Raw genomic sequence first — 17,999 nt, forward strand, 5'->3', positions numbered from 1 at the left:
CACTTATCGACTAGATTAATTTTTCTCAATTATTTATTGCCTTACATTGTTGCTGTTTCATTCATTGTCTTAACCCTTTGAGCCCTTTCTCTGAATGAACATACTGCTTAAACTTTCTCATCGAGTAAGCAAAAAATGTATGATACATCTAAGCATTGTATTTTTCTTCTGATCTATTTTTCTGACTCTAGTTCTGTAACAATTATAATGCTTCATATATTTTACTAGGAAAAATTAGTAACTAGCTTATCTTTCTCAGGAATATTAAGGTAATATAATTTTATGTAAACATGTGACTCCCTTGACCTTTTTCTGTATGGTATATCAAACTAATCAAAAATATGTTTTTTTTTTTAAATAAAGTAAATCCAGCCATATTTGAGTAACATGCTATTTAAGCCTAAAGGATGCTGCTTCAGGTTGAGCTTCAAGGAAGCTGGCAGACCTGTTTTGCATTGTCTGGAATTCATGTGTCAATACCTGACGAAAGGTTGGAGACCAATTATCTTACCTAGAAGGAAGGCAGCAGACAGAAACAAAGCACAATTAAGAATTTTCTCTGTGAACTGGGAAATACTTGGTATATTTCAGGTTGGAATAAGTTAAAGGTTGCTATATAATGTACTCTGTACTATTTTAAATAAAGATTTTATTTACTAAAAACAAAATAAAACACACACACTCTAACGTGGCCACAGAGGATCTGATCCATTTTTGACATAGGGTTGTTATACTAGACCTGGAAAGTATTTAATTGGAAAAGGAAATTCAATCACTGTCTTTCCAAACAACTGTCTCTGGTGGGAAGATGTTTCCCTGGGATGATAGTGATAAAATAGAAACGTACTGCTGGTCTTTTTTCACCTCTGCAACATCCTGTGATTCATAGTCTCAGCACTGACAGAACTGCAAATGTGCCCAAGACGTTGTATTTATTAATTGCCTCTTAATGCAAAACATCTTGTTTTAATTCCATGATTGTGGTGATCAGTGTATATACTTTGATATAAAAAATGATTGGGGTGATTATTATGACCTTTCATAACACATTCAGTTCTCTGCTAATCATTCATAAGCAATACGCTTGATTTTTGCCACACACATTTCCTTGATTTGCAACTCTATGCAAACATTTTCATGAAAGAGACAAAAATAGTTGAACTGTAGAACCAAGCGATGAATTAATTAAATGCATATGCAAAAAATCCTCAATGTCTGACCCCTAGGAATAGATTCAATCCCAAATATCCATGTGTTAAATAAAGCAGATGAACTATGTTTAAAGATGTTGCAACACTGACCAAAATAAATTGCAAATCTTAAAAAACAAAGCTAACTTTTGTTCCTTAGTATGCTTGTTTCACACTCACTTTATTAAAAAGTTTAAAGATGGAACTGCCAAACATATACATAAATGAATAGGAATGCTGTGCTAATAATTTCCAGTAGAAGTCATCATTTAGTTTCCTTACGAGGTCCACACTCCACTGTGAATGCTACTTCACTCTCGTTAAACTACTTTGGAATAATCCATTTATTCCCAAAGACAAATTATCCAAGTCAATGCTGTTAACCTTGTTAGAGATTGGCACTTATCATTACAAATTATATCAGGTTCTAGAAGATTGTCTATTATATTGGTTAAAAAAAGTTCTGTCTGCCAGTGACAATTTTCTCTTAATTTAGGAATTCCTATTTCTTACAGAGGCCAGCTGGAAATGAGTAAAGCATTACAGAGCCTTCCTTAGCTGTTGGCCTGGAGAATACACATTCTCTCCAGAATATATATCTTTGGCACAGTCTAGAAGGAAGGAATCTCGGGTAATCTCTGTGCTGGCCAAGTGTGAGAATTATTATTTTTAACCCCTAAATATCCTGAAATTTGGGGTTTTTTCAAGGAATTTAAAAGTAGACCAGTTATATTTGTTATCCAATAAAACTCCAAATAAACACAGTAGTATTTTTATTTCTGGGTTCTTGCCTCTTTGGTATAATGTTTAAAAGAATATTTTATGGGATTCAGCAGGTTGAAGAGTTTTACCCTAACTTTAGAGTTTAACATGCACTGATTAACAGGCAAACAAGTTGATTATTTAAGCTAAGTGTACAAATTTACTTACACCATCATGTCCCGATTGGTTTCCCAATGTAGGTTATCTAACTATTCAGAGTAACAGCTAGCACTGAGCATTCCCTGTGTGCCTATTCTGAAGTCCTGAAAGGAAAGGTGGAAACCAATATTAACCAGTAACTCTAACGTTTGGCATTTTGCCATAGGATCCCAATACTGAAGACTAGATAGGGAAATCTTTTGTAGCTGAAAGTCGCATCTGCAGAATATATCTATTTGATCCTAGAACACAGGGAGCACGGAACCAGTGCAAAAATCAGAGATCAATGGAAATAATGAGTGTTTCTTCTCCATGTAGAAGAGTTATTAAGAGATATTTATAGATATCCCATTCATAAAGGGTTTTTAAGTGAAATTAAGTCGTTCAGAAGCACGTAGGTTACTCCTTAGAGAAAAGAAAGACACTGTTCTTTGGTGAATTTGGCAGAGACATATCAGATAGATTATATCATGAGCCCTTATGGATATTCCTACATGATTCATGAACTTTCAGTGACAGATAATTTTGCACTTTACAAAAGTGGGTTCAAGTGGTACTATGGATGAGCTTTGAGAACCTCCTAAACCTCACTGTTTTTGTCCCTCATTTTGACACTTTATAAACTTGTAGATACCTATTTATTAGTACCTGTGCAGTCATGTTTTACTCATGTCAGTATATTACAGAGCATGTTTGCTTATATTCACTAGTAGTTAGTGGATGTATGCCTCTAAGCATTGTGGTATTCATAGAAATTTGGGGAAACAATATATGTAGATTATTTTAAAAGATACATATTCTTGATAAGCATACTCAAAGCCATCATGAATAAGTAAGTGTAAGTGTTAGTCTCTCAGTCGTGCCCGACTCTTTGCGACCCCATGGACCCCATGCAGCCCACCAGGCTCCTCTGTCCATGAGATTTTCCAGGCAAGGATACTGGAGTGGGTTGCCATTTCCTTCTCCAGGGGATCTTCCCAACCCAGGGATCGAACCTGGGTCTCCTGCACCGCAGGCAGATTCTTTACCACATGAAATGAATATTTCTATATAATATAATAAAAATTTAGTAACAGAGTATACTCATTCCTTATAAGTTTATTTGACCCACCAAAATGTATTTATACCAAAATGCTATATAAGAGCTAATTGTCCTCAGTGCATAGGATTAGGCTTAAAAAAAAATTTCATCAGGCCACAATTTTTATAGCATACACAGCATAGTGAAATTATAACGTCAATAAAATGTCTCAGGATAAATGGCCTTTCCCTAAACACCTAGTATAAGGTGTTTACATATTTTTCCAAGTATTAAACCAAGATCTTAGCAGCACTATTAATGCTATAAATAACACTGTTAGGAGTGAAATGTCCATGGTCGGTCTCTTTCTAAAATATGAGCTTACTACAATTTTTGAGCTGTGGTGGAAGCTCGTCCATCTTTGTGGTGGAAGAAAGAATTCCACACTATGGCTGGTCCATGAGATGGACTTCCTGGCTATTCAGAGTTCATTTCAACCCTTTGTTTTTAGGACAATGCCTCAGTTGAGAATTTGTGAGGAATTTTTTGAGTTTGTTCCCTACTTTTTTTTCTATGTCCCTCATTTATTTACATTTATTCACAGACCACAAATTTGTCAGATCATGCTGGCATCTTAACCTGCTTTTATTGGCAAACCCTGCCCACTCAGGGCTAGCATCTAACTTAGTAAGTATAACTTTCCAAGAGTTTACATCTAGATCACCAGACCCTTGTTGGCCATTGTTGGAATATGATAAACATCTGAGTTAGGTAAGCATCCACTGCACCCTTCCATCGGCTTGGATATTGCTTATTCTTCCCCAAATATTTCCTTTTCAGTTAGTTTATTCAGATGAAATTATCTTAGGTAAAATAAAGTTAGTTAGCTCTTATTGTGTGGTGTAACAATGACAAAAAGTTTTAAATAATGGAAATAGTTTTAAGGGTCTATAATACATGATATGAAAGTGTTAGTCACTCAGTCCTATCCAACTCTTGGCAACCCCAGGGACTGTAGGCCTCCCAGCCTCCACAGTGCATCAAATTTTCCAGGCAATAATACTGGAGTGAGACTGGTTCCAAATAGGGAAAGGAGTATGTCAAGGCTTATATTGTCACCCTGCCTATTTAATTTACATGCAGAGTACTTCATGAGAAACGCTGGGGTGGATGAAGCACAAGCTGGAATCAAGATGGCCGGGAGAAATATCAATAACCTGAGATATGCAGATGACACCACCCTTATAGCAGAAAGTGAAGAAGAACTAAAAAGCCTCTTGATGAAAGTGAAAAGGAGAGTGAAAAATTTGTCTTAAAATTCAACATTCAGAAAACTAAGATCATGGCATCTGGTCCCATCACTTCATGGGAAACAGATGGGAAACAGTGACCGACTTTATATTTCTGGGCTCCAAAATCACTGCAGAAATTAAAAGACGCATGCTCCTTGGAAGGAAAGTTATGACCAACCTAGATAGCATATTAAAAAGCAGAGATATTACTTTGACATCCATCTAGTCAAAGCTATGTTTTTTCCAGTAGTCATGTATGGATATGAGAGTTGGTCTATAAAGAAAACTGAGTGCCGAATAATTGATGCTTTTGAACTGTGGTGCTGGAGAAGACTCATGAGAAACCCTTGGACAGCAAGGAGATCCAACCAGTCCATCCTAAAGGAAATCAGTCCTGAGTGTTCATTGGAAGGACTGATGTTGAAACTGAACCTGCAATACTTTGGCCACCAGATGCGAAGAACTGACTCATTTGAAAAGACCCTGATGCTGGGAAAAAATTGAAGGCAGGAGGAGAAGGGGAGAACAGAGGATGAGATGGCTGGATGGCATCACTGACTCAATGGACATGAGTTTGCATAAATTCCGGGAGTTGGCGATGGACAGGGAGGCCTGGCATGCTGCAGTCCATGGGGTTGCAGAGTCTGACACGATTGAGTGACTGAACTCAACTGCATAGCCATTCCCTTCTCCAGAGATCTCATTTTAAGAAAGAATATAATCTTCTTGCCAATTTGCTACCATTTGTATTCATGGTTCTCATTCATTAAACTATTTTTCTAATCATTTTAATAGTTCAGACTGCTTGAATTATTGAGGAAGTTTCCTTTGTCATATTTAGTGTTTGACATGAAAACTAATGTAGAGATAATTTAATCCAATCTTAGAAACTGTCACTGAATGTCCTAGGTCAAGAAAGAATTTATTCCACTATCAGAGAAATCTATAATGATCTTACCTAAAGATAATACTCATGTACAGGGAATGTCATCATTTTCTCAAGTAGATTGAAATGATGAATACATTAAATCAAAACAAATTTTGTTTTCAGATACTTTAGGTGGAAAAGGGCGATTACCAGCATCATTTTTTTTCTTGTCCCTTGCTATTTAAGTTTGTTCTAAAGATTACTGTTTCCCTTTTTTACTGTAGTAAACCTAGTACATCAAGATTGTGTTTCCTGTTTAGAATTAAAGACTTCTAATGCATGGAATTGATTCATGAGGTGCTTTGTTTCAAAAGTCCTTCAGGGCAATATTGAAACTGTTTGGGGAACAGACTATTTGTCAGACAGTACAAGTCTTTCTTTTTAAATAACTTTAGTCAGGAAATATTTCTTGTAAAAGAAAGATCAATGGCAACTTATCTGGTACACCCTGTGTTTTTCTTTTTTTTTTTTTTTTTACCAGTTTCTGGCAAATTGATTTTGACATTTTAGCATTTTGGCATTCAGTGGATGTCTAGAGTTCTGCCTTGTCTCTAATATATTTTAACCTAGTACATATGTGAAGAAGTTTAAAATGTATTAGAAAAAAGATTGAAGGGAGGGAGGGAGAGAGAGAGCAAGGGAAGAAGGAAGGAAGGAAGAAAATGGAAAGAAAAATTCATTTGAAATTGATCCAAGATCTGTAAAAACACAATGGAAGGAACATTGTATTTGGAAACAGAAGATTGCATTTGAGGTTTGTTTCTCCTTCACATGGAATATGTCTTTGTCACTTTCTTCATGAGTCCTTCCCTGATCATCCCATTTGAATTGCTAAACCCCATAACCCAAATTTTCCCAGTCTTCCTTCCCAGCTTTAGTTTTTCTGTAGCACTTGTCAGTATCTGATATACAACATATTTTAATTCTTGACCTTCTCACTTCCCACCGTTAGAGTGTAAACTGATTGAAGGCAAAAATTTTTGTCTGTTTTGTTTACTGTTATTTCCTGGTATCCAAAAGAGTATTCGACACATTATAGAGTTTCATTAAATATCTGTTGATTGAGTGAATGAAAATGGGCTTCCCAGTTGGCTCAGCAGCAAAAGAATCTACCTGCAGTGCAGGAGCCACAGGAGATGCAGGTTCTGTTCCAGGGTCAGGAAGATCCCCTGGAGGAGGGCATGCAACCTGCTCCAGTGCAACCTTGCCTGGAGAATCCCATGAACAGGGGAGCCTGGCAGGCTACAATCTGTGGGGTTGCAAAGAATCGGATATTAGTTTTATGAGCAAGATTAACCAAGATAGTATGTATAAAAGCATATTAGATAATGACTGGATTATAATAGGTATTTCATGTGTCCATTTACCATCTAATACATAGATCTGTCAGTAAGTCATCTATAGATAATGTGACAGTGTATCCCAGATTACCCAGGACCATCCCTTTTTATGCCCATAGTCTACGAATAGTTATCAGAACTTCTTTCATAAATGCTCTGATTTGGATGTTAAATTCTATGATCACTCTGTCTAAAGATAAATCATGCTACTGAGTTGTCCTTATGGCAGAAGAGTTTATCTCATACCACATAGCCTGTGTTATAGTGACACAACTCCAAAAAAAAAAAAAAAAGCCTTCTAATTAGGATAAGAAGTTATTCTGCAGTATAGAGAAAAAAAGAAATATTTCTAACTGTTAACATAAAGAGAAATATTTGCAATCTTCTAGTATCAAGTAGTACTACATGTCCCATCTTTGACTTTAGTACGTATTAGTTTAAACTCCAGTACCACCACTTCTTAGCTGTGAAACTGTGGGCACTTTGTTTCACTTTTTTGAGCCTCTATTTTCTCCTGTGTGTAAAAGGAGCAATAATAGTGCTCATGGGCTTCATATGAGATATTAAAATAAATGTAACTTCTAACACAGTATCTGGCATATAATAGATCCCAAATAAGCACCAGCTTCATAGTATTAATCATTTCTGCTGTTTTTAGCTCCTGCACAGAATCCTGAACATGGTGGGAGATCAATAAATATTTGAAAAGCCAATAAACAATTGAATATTCCGAAACATTCAAGCAAAATATAATTTTGAGACATTATTTAGTAGACTGCTATCATAACAATGTTGGATAGTACAGTGAACAATTAGATAATGAATTTGCAGTCATTACTGTTATGCAGTGTCACTGCTTAAAAATTGCCTGACTGCAGTAACTTTTAATAATAAATTATTTGGAGTGTTTCCTTTCATAGTAATTTAGACCTGAAAGTGTAGCTATGATCTACTACAGTGCCTTACTTAATGAAAAGGAAAACTAAGTCCCAGGTGCATTAGATTCTAGAGACAGAATTAGAGCCCTGATCACCTCATTTCAAGCCAAAATTATAGTGACTTTTCCTTTTAATATTTGTCTGTCTTTAATCATAGTGATGTGATTTGAGAAGATATCCAATTATTCAGTAGTACCTTCTATAATAAAGTAGAAATAGTTTAGAAGATACTTTGGAATTTCAAATATATGTTTATTTTTCATATATTTGTACTAAATTTTTGCCACATATTTTATAAAGAAAACGATTACTAGTAAAATCTTGATGTTTTTATTATTGAAGTATTCTAATAAAAATTATATTCTAAAGCTGTTAGGCTAATTTTATAATAAAGCTTATTCCATTAGTTTCAAAGGCAGAAATGATGCCATTTCAATTAAATGAACTTTTTTCTCTTAATTTTCTAAAAAATAATTTATGGAAGCACTCTTCAACCATTATCTACTAAAATTGTATATTCTAAGTTATCATAGTTACTTTGTGATCCTGAAAAAAATGATGTTACTTTGGTTTACACATGTCCTTTGGAGTTAATATAAGATTAGTTGAAAGGGTGGTAATAATCTATGATTGATTACTAGACTTCTTTGACATATGATTGAGAACCTTATCTATTACATCAAAATGAGTTCATCTATTATAAAGCTTCTGTTGTTCTTTTCATGTCTCCAGTATTGTATTACTTTCAAGATCTACAGAAATTTTAGGAGCAGATACTAGAATGATATTTTTCCATATAAACTTAACCACTGTTTTCCTGAAAATATTACTAAGAAGCATGGTGCTATATGTATATATCTATTGGATAATATTAAGAATCTTCCAAAGGGCAAAGAACATGTAAACAGTGACTCCTCTTATAATAGCTTTTAAATTATGATAAAGCTTAAACTAAGCTAGAAGCATTTAGGTCCTGTAGAAGTTAATGAGAAAAAAAAATGAGATTTAAAAGGATGTAATATCCAAATTGTTCTTTAATCTGCTATTTGTATAAAGCTAAGAATTCATCAGATACAAAGAAGGTTTTAGGTAGAAGTATTTATAGAATAAAATTTAGAAAGATCAGTTATCTGTAAAGTAGATGCATAAATGGCATGCACATGCAATTGTTATTGTGTTATTTTTAGCTATTTTTATACATGATATGTAAGTTTTATTACAGAAAGTGATATGACAATGAGCTTAATTTCAAGAATTTACCTAGAAACACACTAGATGCCTGAAATTTACCAAGAGACACACTAGATGCATGAAAAGATATTTATCAGAGATAAGAAGTAATACAAACTGGGCTACATCAAATGTAGAATACATACTATTGACCAGTGTTTTCCAAACTCAGGCTGTGCAACAAAATGACCTAGGTCCTTTTTTTAAAAAAATGTATATTCCCAGATTCCATCTGTTTCCTGCCTTAGAAATTCTAGGCCTTAAAATCTATAGTTAAAAAGATTTTTTTTCCCAACTGATTCTAAGAGATAGCCTCAGATAGATAGGTAGATGGTTTTAAACCATAAATGTTGCATAAATATGCATGAGTAGCTGGGATAATTGTGGAACACTTTGTGAAGGTAGTAGATTTGAGATTGTGATTTGAAAAGTGGCAAGGCATCTGGAAGGAGAAGGCAATGGCACCCCACTCCAGTATTCTTGCCTGGAAAATCCCATGGGCGGAGGAGCCTGGTAGGCTGCAGTCCATGGGGTCGCGAAGAGTCGGACACCACTGAGCGACTTCACTTTCACTTTTCGCTTTCATGCATTGGAGAAGGAAATGGCAACCCACTCCAGTGTTCTTGCCTGGAGAATCCCAGGGACAGAGGAGCCTAGTGGGCTGCTGTCTATGGGGTCGCACAGAGTCAGACATGACTGAAGTGACTTAGCAGCAGCAGCAAGACATCTGGAAAGGAATCCTGCTATGAACACAGTTCTGGCTGTGGGAGTAGAAAGTACATGGACATGATTAGTGCTTTATAGAGCAAATGATTCCTAAAGAAGAGAGGTAGAAAATTAAATTTGAGGAGGTAGATGAATGCCAGCCTGGACATTCAAGGATATTGGGCTTTATCTTATAGGCAATGGGCAACTCAATAATTGAAGTTTCTCCAAGGAGATTATGTATATAAAGCAATTTTAAAAGAATACATATTCTGTGTTAATGTTTGTAATTGACTAGAAGGCTGGAGGCTAAAGACAAAGTGAACAGTAGCAGACAGACAAGGTGACAAGGATTTGTGTAGAATGCTTCTGCTGATGACAATAAAGAGAGTTGGAACCCAGGATGATAGAGAGGAAGAACTGAAACTTCTTGTGAAGAAAATGCAGTCCTAATAATGACTTGGTAAAATATGAAGGGAAATAGTTATAAAACTTGTGCCTTCATATCTAAAAGATGACAATCAGAAAGTATTGACCTCTTTTCAAGTAGAATATGCTGAGGGCATGTTTTTAAATAGATCTAAGTTTTTAAAAACTATTTGGCCAAATATGATTAAATCTTTAATGCAAAGAAAATATAACTAGTAAATAAATATTTTCAAAACACAAGCATATTCCCTCTCTCATGTGTAATTTTTGTATTTTCTCATTCAGCTAAACCTCAGCTTATCTGTCTAACAAATTAAATCTAGTGATATACATGGATCCAAGAGACTTCTTTAATAAACAGACATTGCCTATACACTAATAATGAGAAAATAGAAAGAGAAATTAAGGAAACTATTCCATTCACTGTTGCAATGAAAACAATTAAATACTTAGGAATATATCTACCTAAGGAAACAAAAGACTTGTACATAGAAAACTATAAAACACTAGTGAAAGTAATCAAAGAGGACATGAATAGATGGAGAAATATACCGTGTTCGTGGATTGGAAGAATAAATATTGTAAAAATGAGTATACTACCCAAAGTAATTTATACATTCAATGCAATCCCTATCAAGCTACCAACAATATTTTTCACAGAACTAGAACAAATAATCTCACAATTTGTATGGAAATACAAAAAACCTCGAATAGCCAAAGCAATCTTGAGGAAGAAGAATGGAACTGGGGGAATTAACCTGCCGGACTTCAGGCTCTATTACAAACCCACAGTCTTCAAGACAGTATGGTACTGGCATAAAGACAGAAATATAGATCAATGGAACAAAATAGAAAGCTCAGAGATAAACCCACGCTCCTATGGACACCTTATCTTCGACAAAGGAGGCAAGAATATAAAATGGAGAAAAGACAGTCTCTTTAACAAGTGGTGCTGGGAAAACTGGTCAGCCACTTGTAAAAGAATGAAACTAGAACACTTCCTAACACCATACACCAAAATAAACTCAAAATGGATTAGAGAGCTAAATGTAAGACCAGAAACTATAAAACTCCTAGAGGAGAACGTAGGCAAAACACTCTCCGACATAAATCACAGCAGGATCCTCCAAGACCCACCTCCCAGAATATTGGAAATAAAAGCAAAAATAAACAAATGGGACCTAATTAAAATCAAAAGCTTCTGCACAGCAAAGGAAACTCTAAGCAAGGTGAGAAGACAGCCTTCAGAATGGGAGAAAATAATAGCAAATGAAGCAACTGATAAAGGATTAATCTCCAAATTATACAAGCAGCTCCTGCAGCTTAATTCCAGAAAACTAAGTGACCCAATCAAAAAATGGGCCAAAGAACTAAACAGACATTTCTCCAAAGAAGACATAAAGATGGCTAATAAACACATGAAAAAATGCTCTACATCCCTCATCATCAGAGAAATGCAAATCAAAACCACAATGAGATACCATTTCACACCAGTCAGAATGGCTGCTATCCAAAAGTCTACATGCAATAAGTGCTGGAGAGGGTGTGGAGAGAAGGGAACCCTCTTACACTGTTGGTGGGAATGCAAACTGGTACAGCCACTATGGAGAACAGTGTGGAGATTCCTCAGAAAACTGGAAATAGAACTGCCATATGATCCAGCGATCGCACTCCTGGGCATACACACCGAGGAAACCAGAATTGAAAGAGACACATGTACTCCAATGTTCATTGCAGCACTGTTTATAATAGCCAGGACATGGAAGCAACCTAGATGTCCATCTGCAGATGAATGGATAAGAAAGCTTTGGTACATATACACAATGGAGTATTTCTCAGCCATCAAAAAGAATGCATTTGAATCAGTTTTAATGAGGTGGATGAAATTGGAGCCAATTATACAGAGTGAAGTAAGACAGAAAGAAGAACATCAATACCGTATATTAACGCATATATATGGAATTTAGAAAAATGGTAACCTAAACCCTGTATAAGAGACTGCAAAAGAGACATAGGCATTTAGACCAGTCTTTGGGACTCTGTGGGAGAGGGTGAAGGTGGAATGATTGGAGAGAATGGAATTGTAGCATGTATATTATCATAAGTGACCAGTCCAGGTTCGACGCATAAATTTTCCTCTGTTCAAAAAAAAAAAAAAATAAACAGACATTGTACATTAAATATGTTCTCTGAAATAACTTACAAATAAAACAAACTATATTTAGCTGAGATACAGGTACATCATCTCATTATAGGAGATACATTAAAAGGCTGTCTTACTAGAAAAACACAAGATTTTCAGATATTTGCACAATTTTAGATATCATGTTATCTGCCAAGATGGACTTCTTAGGTGGCTCAGTGGTAAGGAATCCGCCTGCCAATTCAGGAGATGTGAGTTTGATCCCTGCGTTGGGAAGATTGCCTGGAAAAGGCAATGGCAATCCACTCTGATATTCTTGCTGGGAAATCCCATGGACAGAGAAATCTGGAGGGCTACAGTCCAAGGGTTGCAAAAGAGTCAGACACAGTGACTTAAACAACGACAACAATCTTCTAAGACAAAGCAGTTATCTCATTAAAACAATGATATACCATTTGATTTTTTTTTTTTTTTTGACAAGACTTGCAAGATCTTAGTTCCCTGACCAGGGATTGAACCCGGGTCCCAAAAGTCAAAGCATGGAGTCCTAACCATTGGACCACCAGGGAATTCTGCCCTGTTGATGTTATTAATAAACATTTTAAGGCCAGAGTGGATGAGCGCATTGAAAGATTATAATGAGGATCCAGCTCCACAGTTCAGTTCAGTTCAGTTGCTCAGTCATGTCCGACTCTGCGACCCCAGGAACTGCAGCACGCCAGGACTCCTTGTCCATCACCAGCTCCCACAGTTGGTGTATATCTCCACAGCTCTACTGTTGGGCATATCTAACTGTCAAGTATCAGTGACTAAATTAAAGAACAGCAAGTCATTTGTTGCAAACTAGATACTAAAATTTTAAAAACTGTCGGTCCAAGTGTGTTACTGGTATCACCCACTATCTTTTCCAAGTCATAGTCTCAAATTTTTTTTCATTTTTATGTTACTGAAGTTTAGTTGATTTATAGTATTGTATTAGTTTCTGCTGTACAGTAAGGTGATTCCATTATACATATGTATGCATTCCTTTTCATATTCTTTTCCATTATGATTTTTTTTTTCAAAAACAATTTTAGGAATCTTTACTTAAAAACAGACTTATCTTAAAATGGAGTAACTTTGGTTTTATGAGCAGCAAGCAAAGTACAGAAGCAAAAATGCATTAAAGGAGCATTAAGTTCTTACATTAGGTCACAGCATCTAATCTGAAATCACACCCATAATATCATTTTTCAGGATATCTGGGAAATAGTTATTTCCCAGGATGTCTGAACCATAGCTACTCTATTTTGACTTTTAATTGTAACAAAAAAAATTTTTTTAACAGCCAAAGCAGATTTCACCATTAATGACGTCAGTGTTTTTCTAGGTAAGAGAAGATGCAAGAATTGGAACTCATAAAACCTTTTCCTGAAAAGATCTAACTATCTGAAGGCCTGTTCTGCCAGTTTTTTTTTTTTTTTCAGAGCACAGAGTGCCTCATTCCTGATTTTCTCCCTAAACTTCTTTCAGGGGGTGTTGAAGGTCAGCAGCTTGCAATGGTCATGATGTAATCTTTGTAGAGGCAGCTGGCAAGTACCAACTTCCAGTCAGCAGGATCCCTTCATAGCCACATATCTGACCATGTGACACCATTTCATGGCCATTGTGTCCCACGGTGCTGGGAAGGCTCATTCCCAGGTCTAGGGAAGTGATGGGCCACTCAGTGTGCTAAAATTGGACCAGGCCTTTCAAGTAGCAAAAGTCTCTGGACCACTGTCTTACTAGCCTTCTGGTTCAGGAAAATATTTCCTCTTGTTACTTTTTCCCATACCCAGAGTCACATTATTACAATTATTGATCTCATATGGAACTGTCAGTTCAGCATTATATCACAGGCTCAGTGAAACAAGTGACATAGAAAATAATATAGCCATAGCTAGCAGTTATTAGTAAAATAAGAATTATAAGTCAAGAACTTTCATTAGATAAAGCCTGGTATACCCCAAGTCACCTGACTTCATTCGTTAAATGATTATAGTCTGGTGTTAATCTCCTGGTTGTACATTATGGAGCATCCGACCTTTATCTGAAGACTGGTTACTGAGATAAGCCTTAGAAACTAACCTAGAGTGTCCTTTTTAGTAAATTAATTCAATCTTTTCGCACTATCACGTAACAAAGAACTGTCTCAGCAGTGAGTCTTAGTAAACACTAGCCCTCTGCATATAAATCAACTGCTTTTCTACCATAGGCCTGATCCTATGCTAGTTTTAGAAATTAATCCAATTGTCGGGTTTGTAGACATGTAAAAGCTCATTCTGCTTATACAAAAACTCTGTTAGACTTGTGCCATCCTAATGTCCATTATGATTTATCACAGGATACTGGATCTAGTTCCCCATGCTCTATAGTATTACCTTGCTGTTTATTCATTCTACATATAATAGTTTGTATAACTTCATCTTCTCTTTAATTGCCTGTGTCCTTCATCACTCAAAGCTCTGCATTAGGTCAGCTAGGTGTTCTAAACTGCAACGTGTCCAACTTATGAGCAGCAGTGTTTCTGACCCTTGTTTTACATCAACCCTGGATGTTGTGGCTCATGTCAATTTTAACAAATATAAGGAAAAGGTGACTCACAGCCCAGAAAAAGGAAACAACAAAAAGAACAGTTGACAAAACCTTGTATCTCTCCTAGTGCTCAATTACCTGTGGCAAAGGAATGCAGTCCCGTGTTATTCAGTGCATGCATAAGATCACAGGAAGACATGGAAATGAATGTTTTTCTTCAGAAAAACCTGCAGCGTACAGACCATGCCACCTTCAGCCTTGCAATGAGAAGATTAATGTAAATACTATAACATCACCCAGGCTGGGTAAGCAGATCAAAAAAAGGGAGTGATTTTGACAGACATAGAAATGATCATGGCTTCTTCTGTTTTATGTATCACTTTAAAGCTTAGTTATCAATCTGTACTAAGTAGTTTGCTTCTGACTAAATTGGATCTATTCAACTATATAGTCCAAATGATCATGTAGTCCAAATGAAAACTATTTTCATTCCTGTGCTGTCACTTCAGAGCGAGGCTGTGGAAATGCAAATGCCGTATCACTTAAGGTCAGCCGAAAAAGGGCTGGAGGATGTAACCATATTTTTGATTCTGACCAGTCCCCTGGCAGAACCCTCAGTTAAGGTAATGTCAGTGAAAAGGTGAAGCTGTAGTGTATATCTTGGATCTCTTCATTGTTAATATCCTTCCTTGTGATCCTGTGTACAAATTATCCTTTGGAGAGATAGAGTAGAAAACTCACTTTCAAGGAGAGCAGGATCTACACCACTGAACAAAAGGTACTAATTTTTTCACCTTTAAGGACATAATATTAAATATAAATAAATAGTAGTAGCATTGATTTACATAGTTTTATGTTATAAAATGCTTTCACATATATTCTAAGTTACAGTCAGTCTATTACAACATCAAGAAGTAGAGTATGTATTTTGAGTAATATATCCTGTATTTGCATTAAAAGTATTCATGAATGCATTAGCCTTTATTTTTGTGACAGCGGTTTTTAATAGCACTGCTGCCGGGATATCACTGGGTTCATTTATTTAACATTATCTGTTGTTTTTTTAAATTAATTTTTATAATAGTATAGTTGATTTCCAGTGTTGTGTTAGTTTCTGCAGTACAGCAAAGTGAGTCAGTTATACATATACATATATCCACTCTTTTATATTCTTTTCCCATATGGGCCATTACAGAGTATTCACTAGAGTTCCCTATGGTTTACAGTAGGTCCTTACTAGTTATCTGTTTTATATATACTAGTGTGTGTATGTCAGTCCCAATCTCCCCATGTATTCTACTCACTCCCCTTTCCCTCTTGGCATACTGAGTGAAATAAGTCAGACAAAGAAAAACAAATATATAATATCACTTATATGTGGAATCTCAAAAAGTGATGCAAATTAACTTATTTACAAACATAAATAGAGTTACAGCAGTAGAAAACAAACGTATGGTTACCAGGAAGGAACACCTTCAGTTTTAATTTGTATGTATAATCTCCAGGGGATCAGTTAAATCATACAGAATAATATTGCCAAAATTCAAAGAGCTAAATTGTCATAGATACTTCTCCAAGCATAAGATTCAATCAAATGGAAAAGTTTGGTTCTTCATGGAAATATAAAAATTCTCTCTTTTAAGCCAAATAATTAACATTTCTAAGAAATAATCAGTTCAAGTAGAATTAAAACTAGTTAAGACAAGAAGTTAAGCAATCCTAGAGCAGATGTGCTAAATCCTTGTATTCAAAAACAATATAATCCCTTTCTCCAACAATTATTTGGAGTCCTTCTTGAAATAAAATGTGGCAGAAAATAATGAATTAAAAGAAGAATTAAATTAAAACTCCATTTTCTCTGTTTACTTTTTCTTGAAGGACATCCCCAAACATAGAAGCACAGTGGTTGGAAAATCTAAGGTTTTTAAATGTAAAATAATGAATCATATTAGAATAGTGGCAAAAGAAACAATTGCAACAGACTGTCTTTTATTATACATGCCAGAACATGCTATTTCTTAGGAAAAACTGGGGCTGAATCTACCTCACTGAATTTTTTATACCAAGATTTCAAACACTTCATTGCTATAAATTTTAGTCACTTTTGTTACTCAGCCTTGATTTTAAGGATGCCTGAAATTGTGACTCTTAGATATCACAGCTAGACATGTCTGCTGTCTAGGAAACAAGGAATGTGAAATAAGTGTAAGCAGATTTTTGTTTTGCTATCCATAATAGCACTTATTAATTTGTATTCTCATAATGGTGAACATATTGAACACATTCATTTTTCTTTTTAATCTTCTCAACTAAAAGTCCAAAAGAAGCTTAAATAAAAGTCGTGAAATGGAAACTTAAAAGCCTTTTGCAGTACACTCATTGGCTTTCGGAAATTTATCTTTAATAAGTCTATAAAAACTCATGAGTAAGACCAGTATTCACTCACTGTACTCCTTTATTATAGAGTGTGTGTGTGCGTGTTTGTTTATCTCTCTCTTTTATGTTCTGGAAGGTTATGCACATGAGTCAACATGAGCGTACAAAATCCCCCCACTTAAATGATTGCTGTTTGTTTCTACTCACGGCACCTAATTTATCTGCACGTATTAAGTTCCCTGTGTTTTGTTTCACAGCTGCTCTGACTTTCAAGTGCCTGGGAGATCAGTGGCCTGTGTACTGCCGGGTGATACGTGAGAAGAACCTCTGTCAGGACATGCGGTGGTATCAGCGCTGCTGTGAGACGTGCAGGGACTTCTATGCCCAAAAGCTGCAGCAGAAGAGTTGACCTCTAGCAGGCTGGCTGGCTAACAGCTCTTTGCAATTACATTATTTATAAACACACACACTAGCATGTTTTTCAGACCAAATATTATCAGATTACATATAATTTAATCAAATTAATTAATTTATTTTTTTTGCCTGCCAAACATCCAATATGGTGTTTGCTTTGGTTCTACAAACATTTTGATTTATACTATATGGCTTCATAAATAATTTTATATAAGTAAGTCAGATCCAGTTTCCAGAATAAAAATAAAAAGGGAAAAACAAAAACCACCCAAGATCTTTAGACTTTAAAAAAAATTTTTTAACAATTTTTTTTTAAGTTAGGACTGTCTCTAAGGTGCTACTCTCTCCCTGACAATACCATTGAGTTATCCAGAATATATACTAATTTAGCCTAATAGTTTAGTTATATATGGAGAGATATCAGTTTTTTTTCTTTGGTATCCTGATGCAGAATTTGCCCATTTTCTGTAATCTGCAGGAGATGTGTAAGCATAACAAACCTCATAGTGTTGAACAGGT

At 35.5% G+C, this 17,999-nt stretch overlaps 1 protein-coding gene across 1 annotated transcript in view; it reads left to right on the forward strand.

The window, feature by feature from the left end:
* ADAMTS19 (ADAM metallopeptidase with thrombospondin type 1 motif 19) overlaps nucleotides 1-17,739 on the forward strand; it is a 270,031-nt gene extending 252,292 nt beyond the window's left edge. Inside the window, exons 22-23 of the mRNA XM_055430830.2 lie at nucleotides 14,818-14,995; nucleotides 17,324-17,739. Coding sequence (XP_055286805.2) covers nucleotides 14,818-14,995; nucleotides 17,324-17,475 — 330 coding nt within the window. The 3' untranslated portion in view covers nucleotides 17,476-17,739. The remainder of the gene's footprint in view (nucleotides 1-14,817; nucleotides 14,996-17,323) is intronic.
* The last annotated feature ends 260 nt before the right edge of the window (nucleotides 17,740-17,999 follow it).

This window comes from Moschus berezovskii, chromosome 8, assembly GCF_049115385.1.
Source record: "Moschus berezovskii isolate FMDL1 chromosome 8, NW_MosBer_1.0, whole genome shotgun sequence".
Taxonomy (NCBI): Eukaryota; Metazoa; Chordata; class Mammalia; order Artiodactyla; family Moschidae; genus Moschus; species Moschus berezovskii.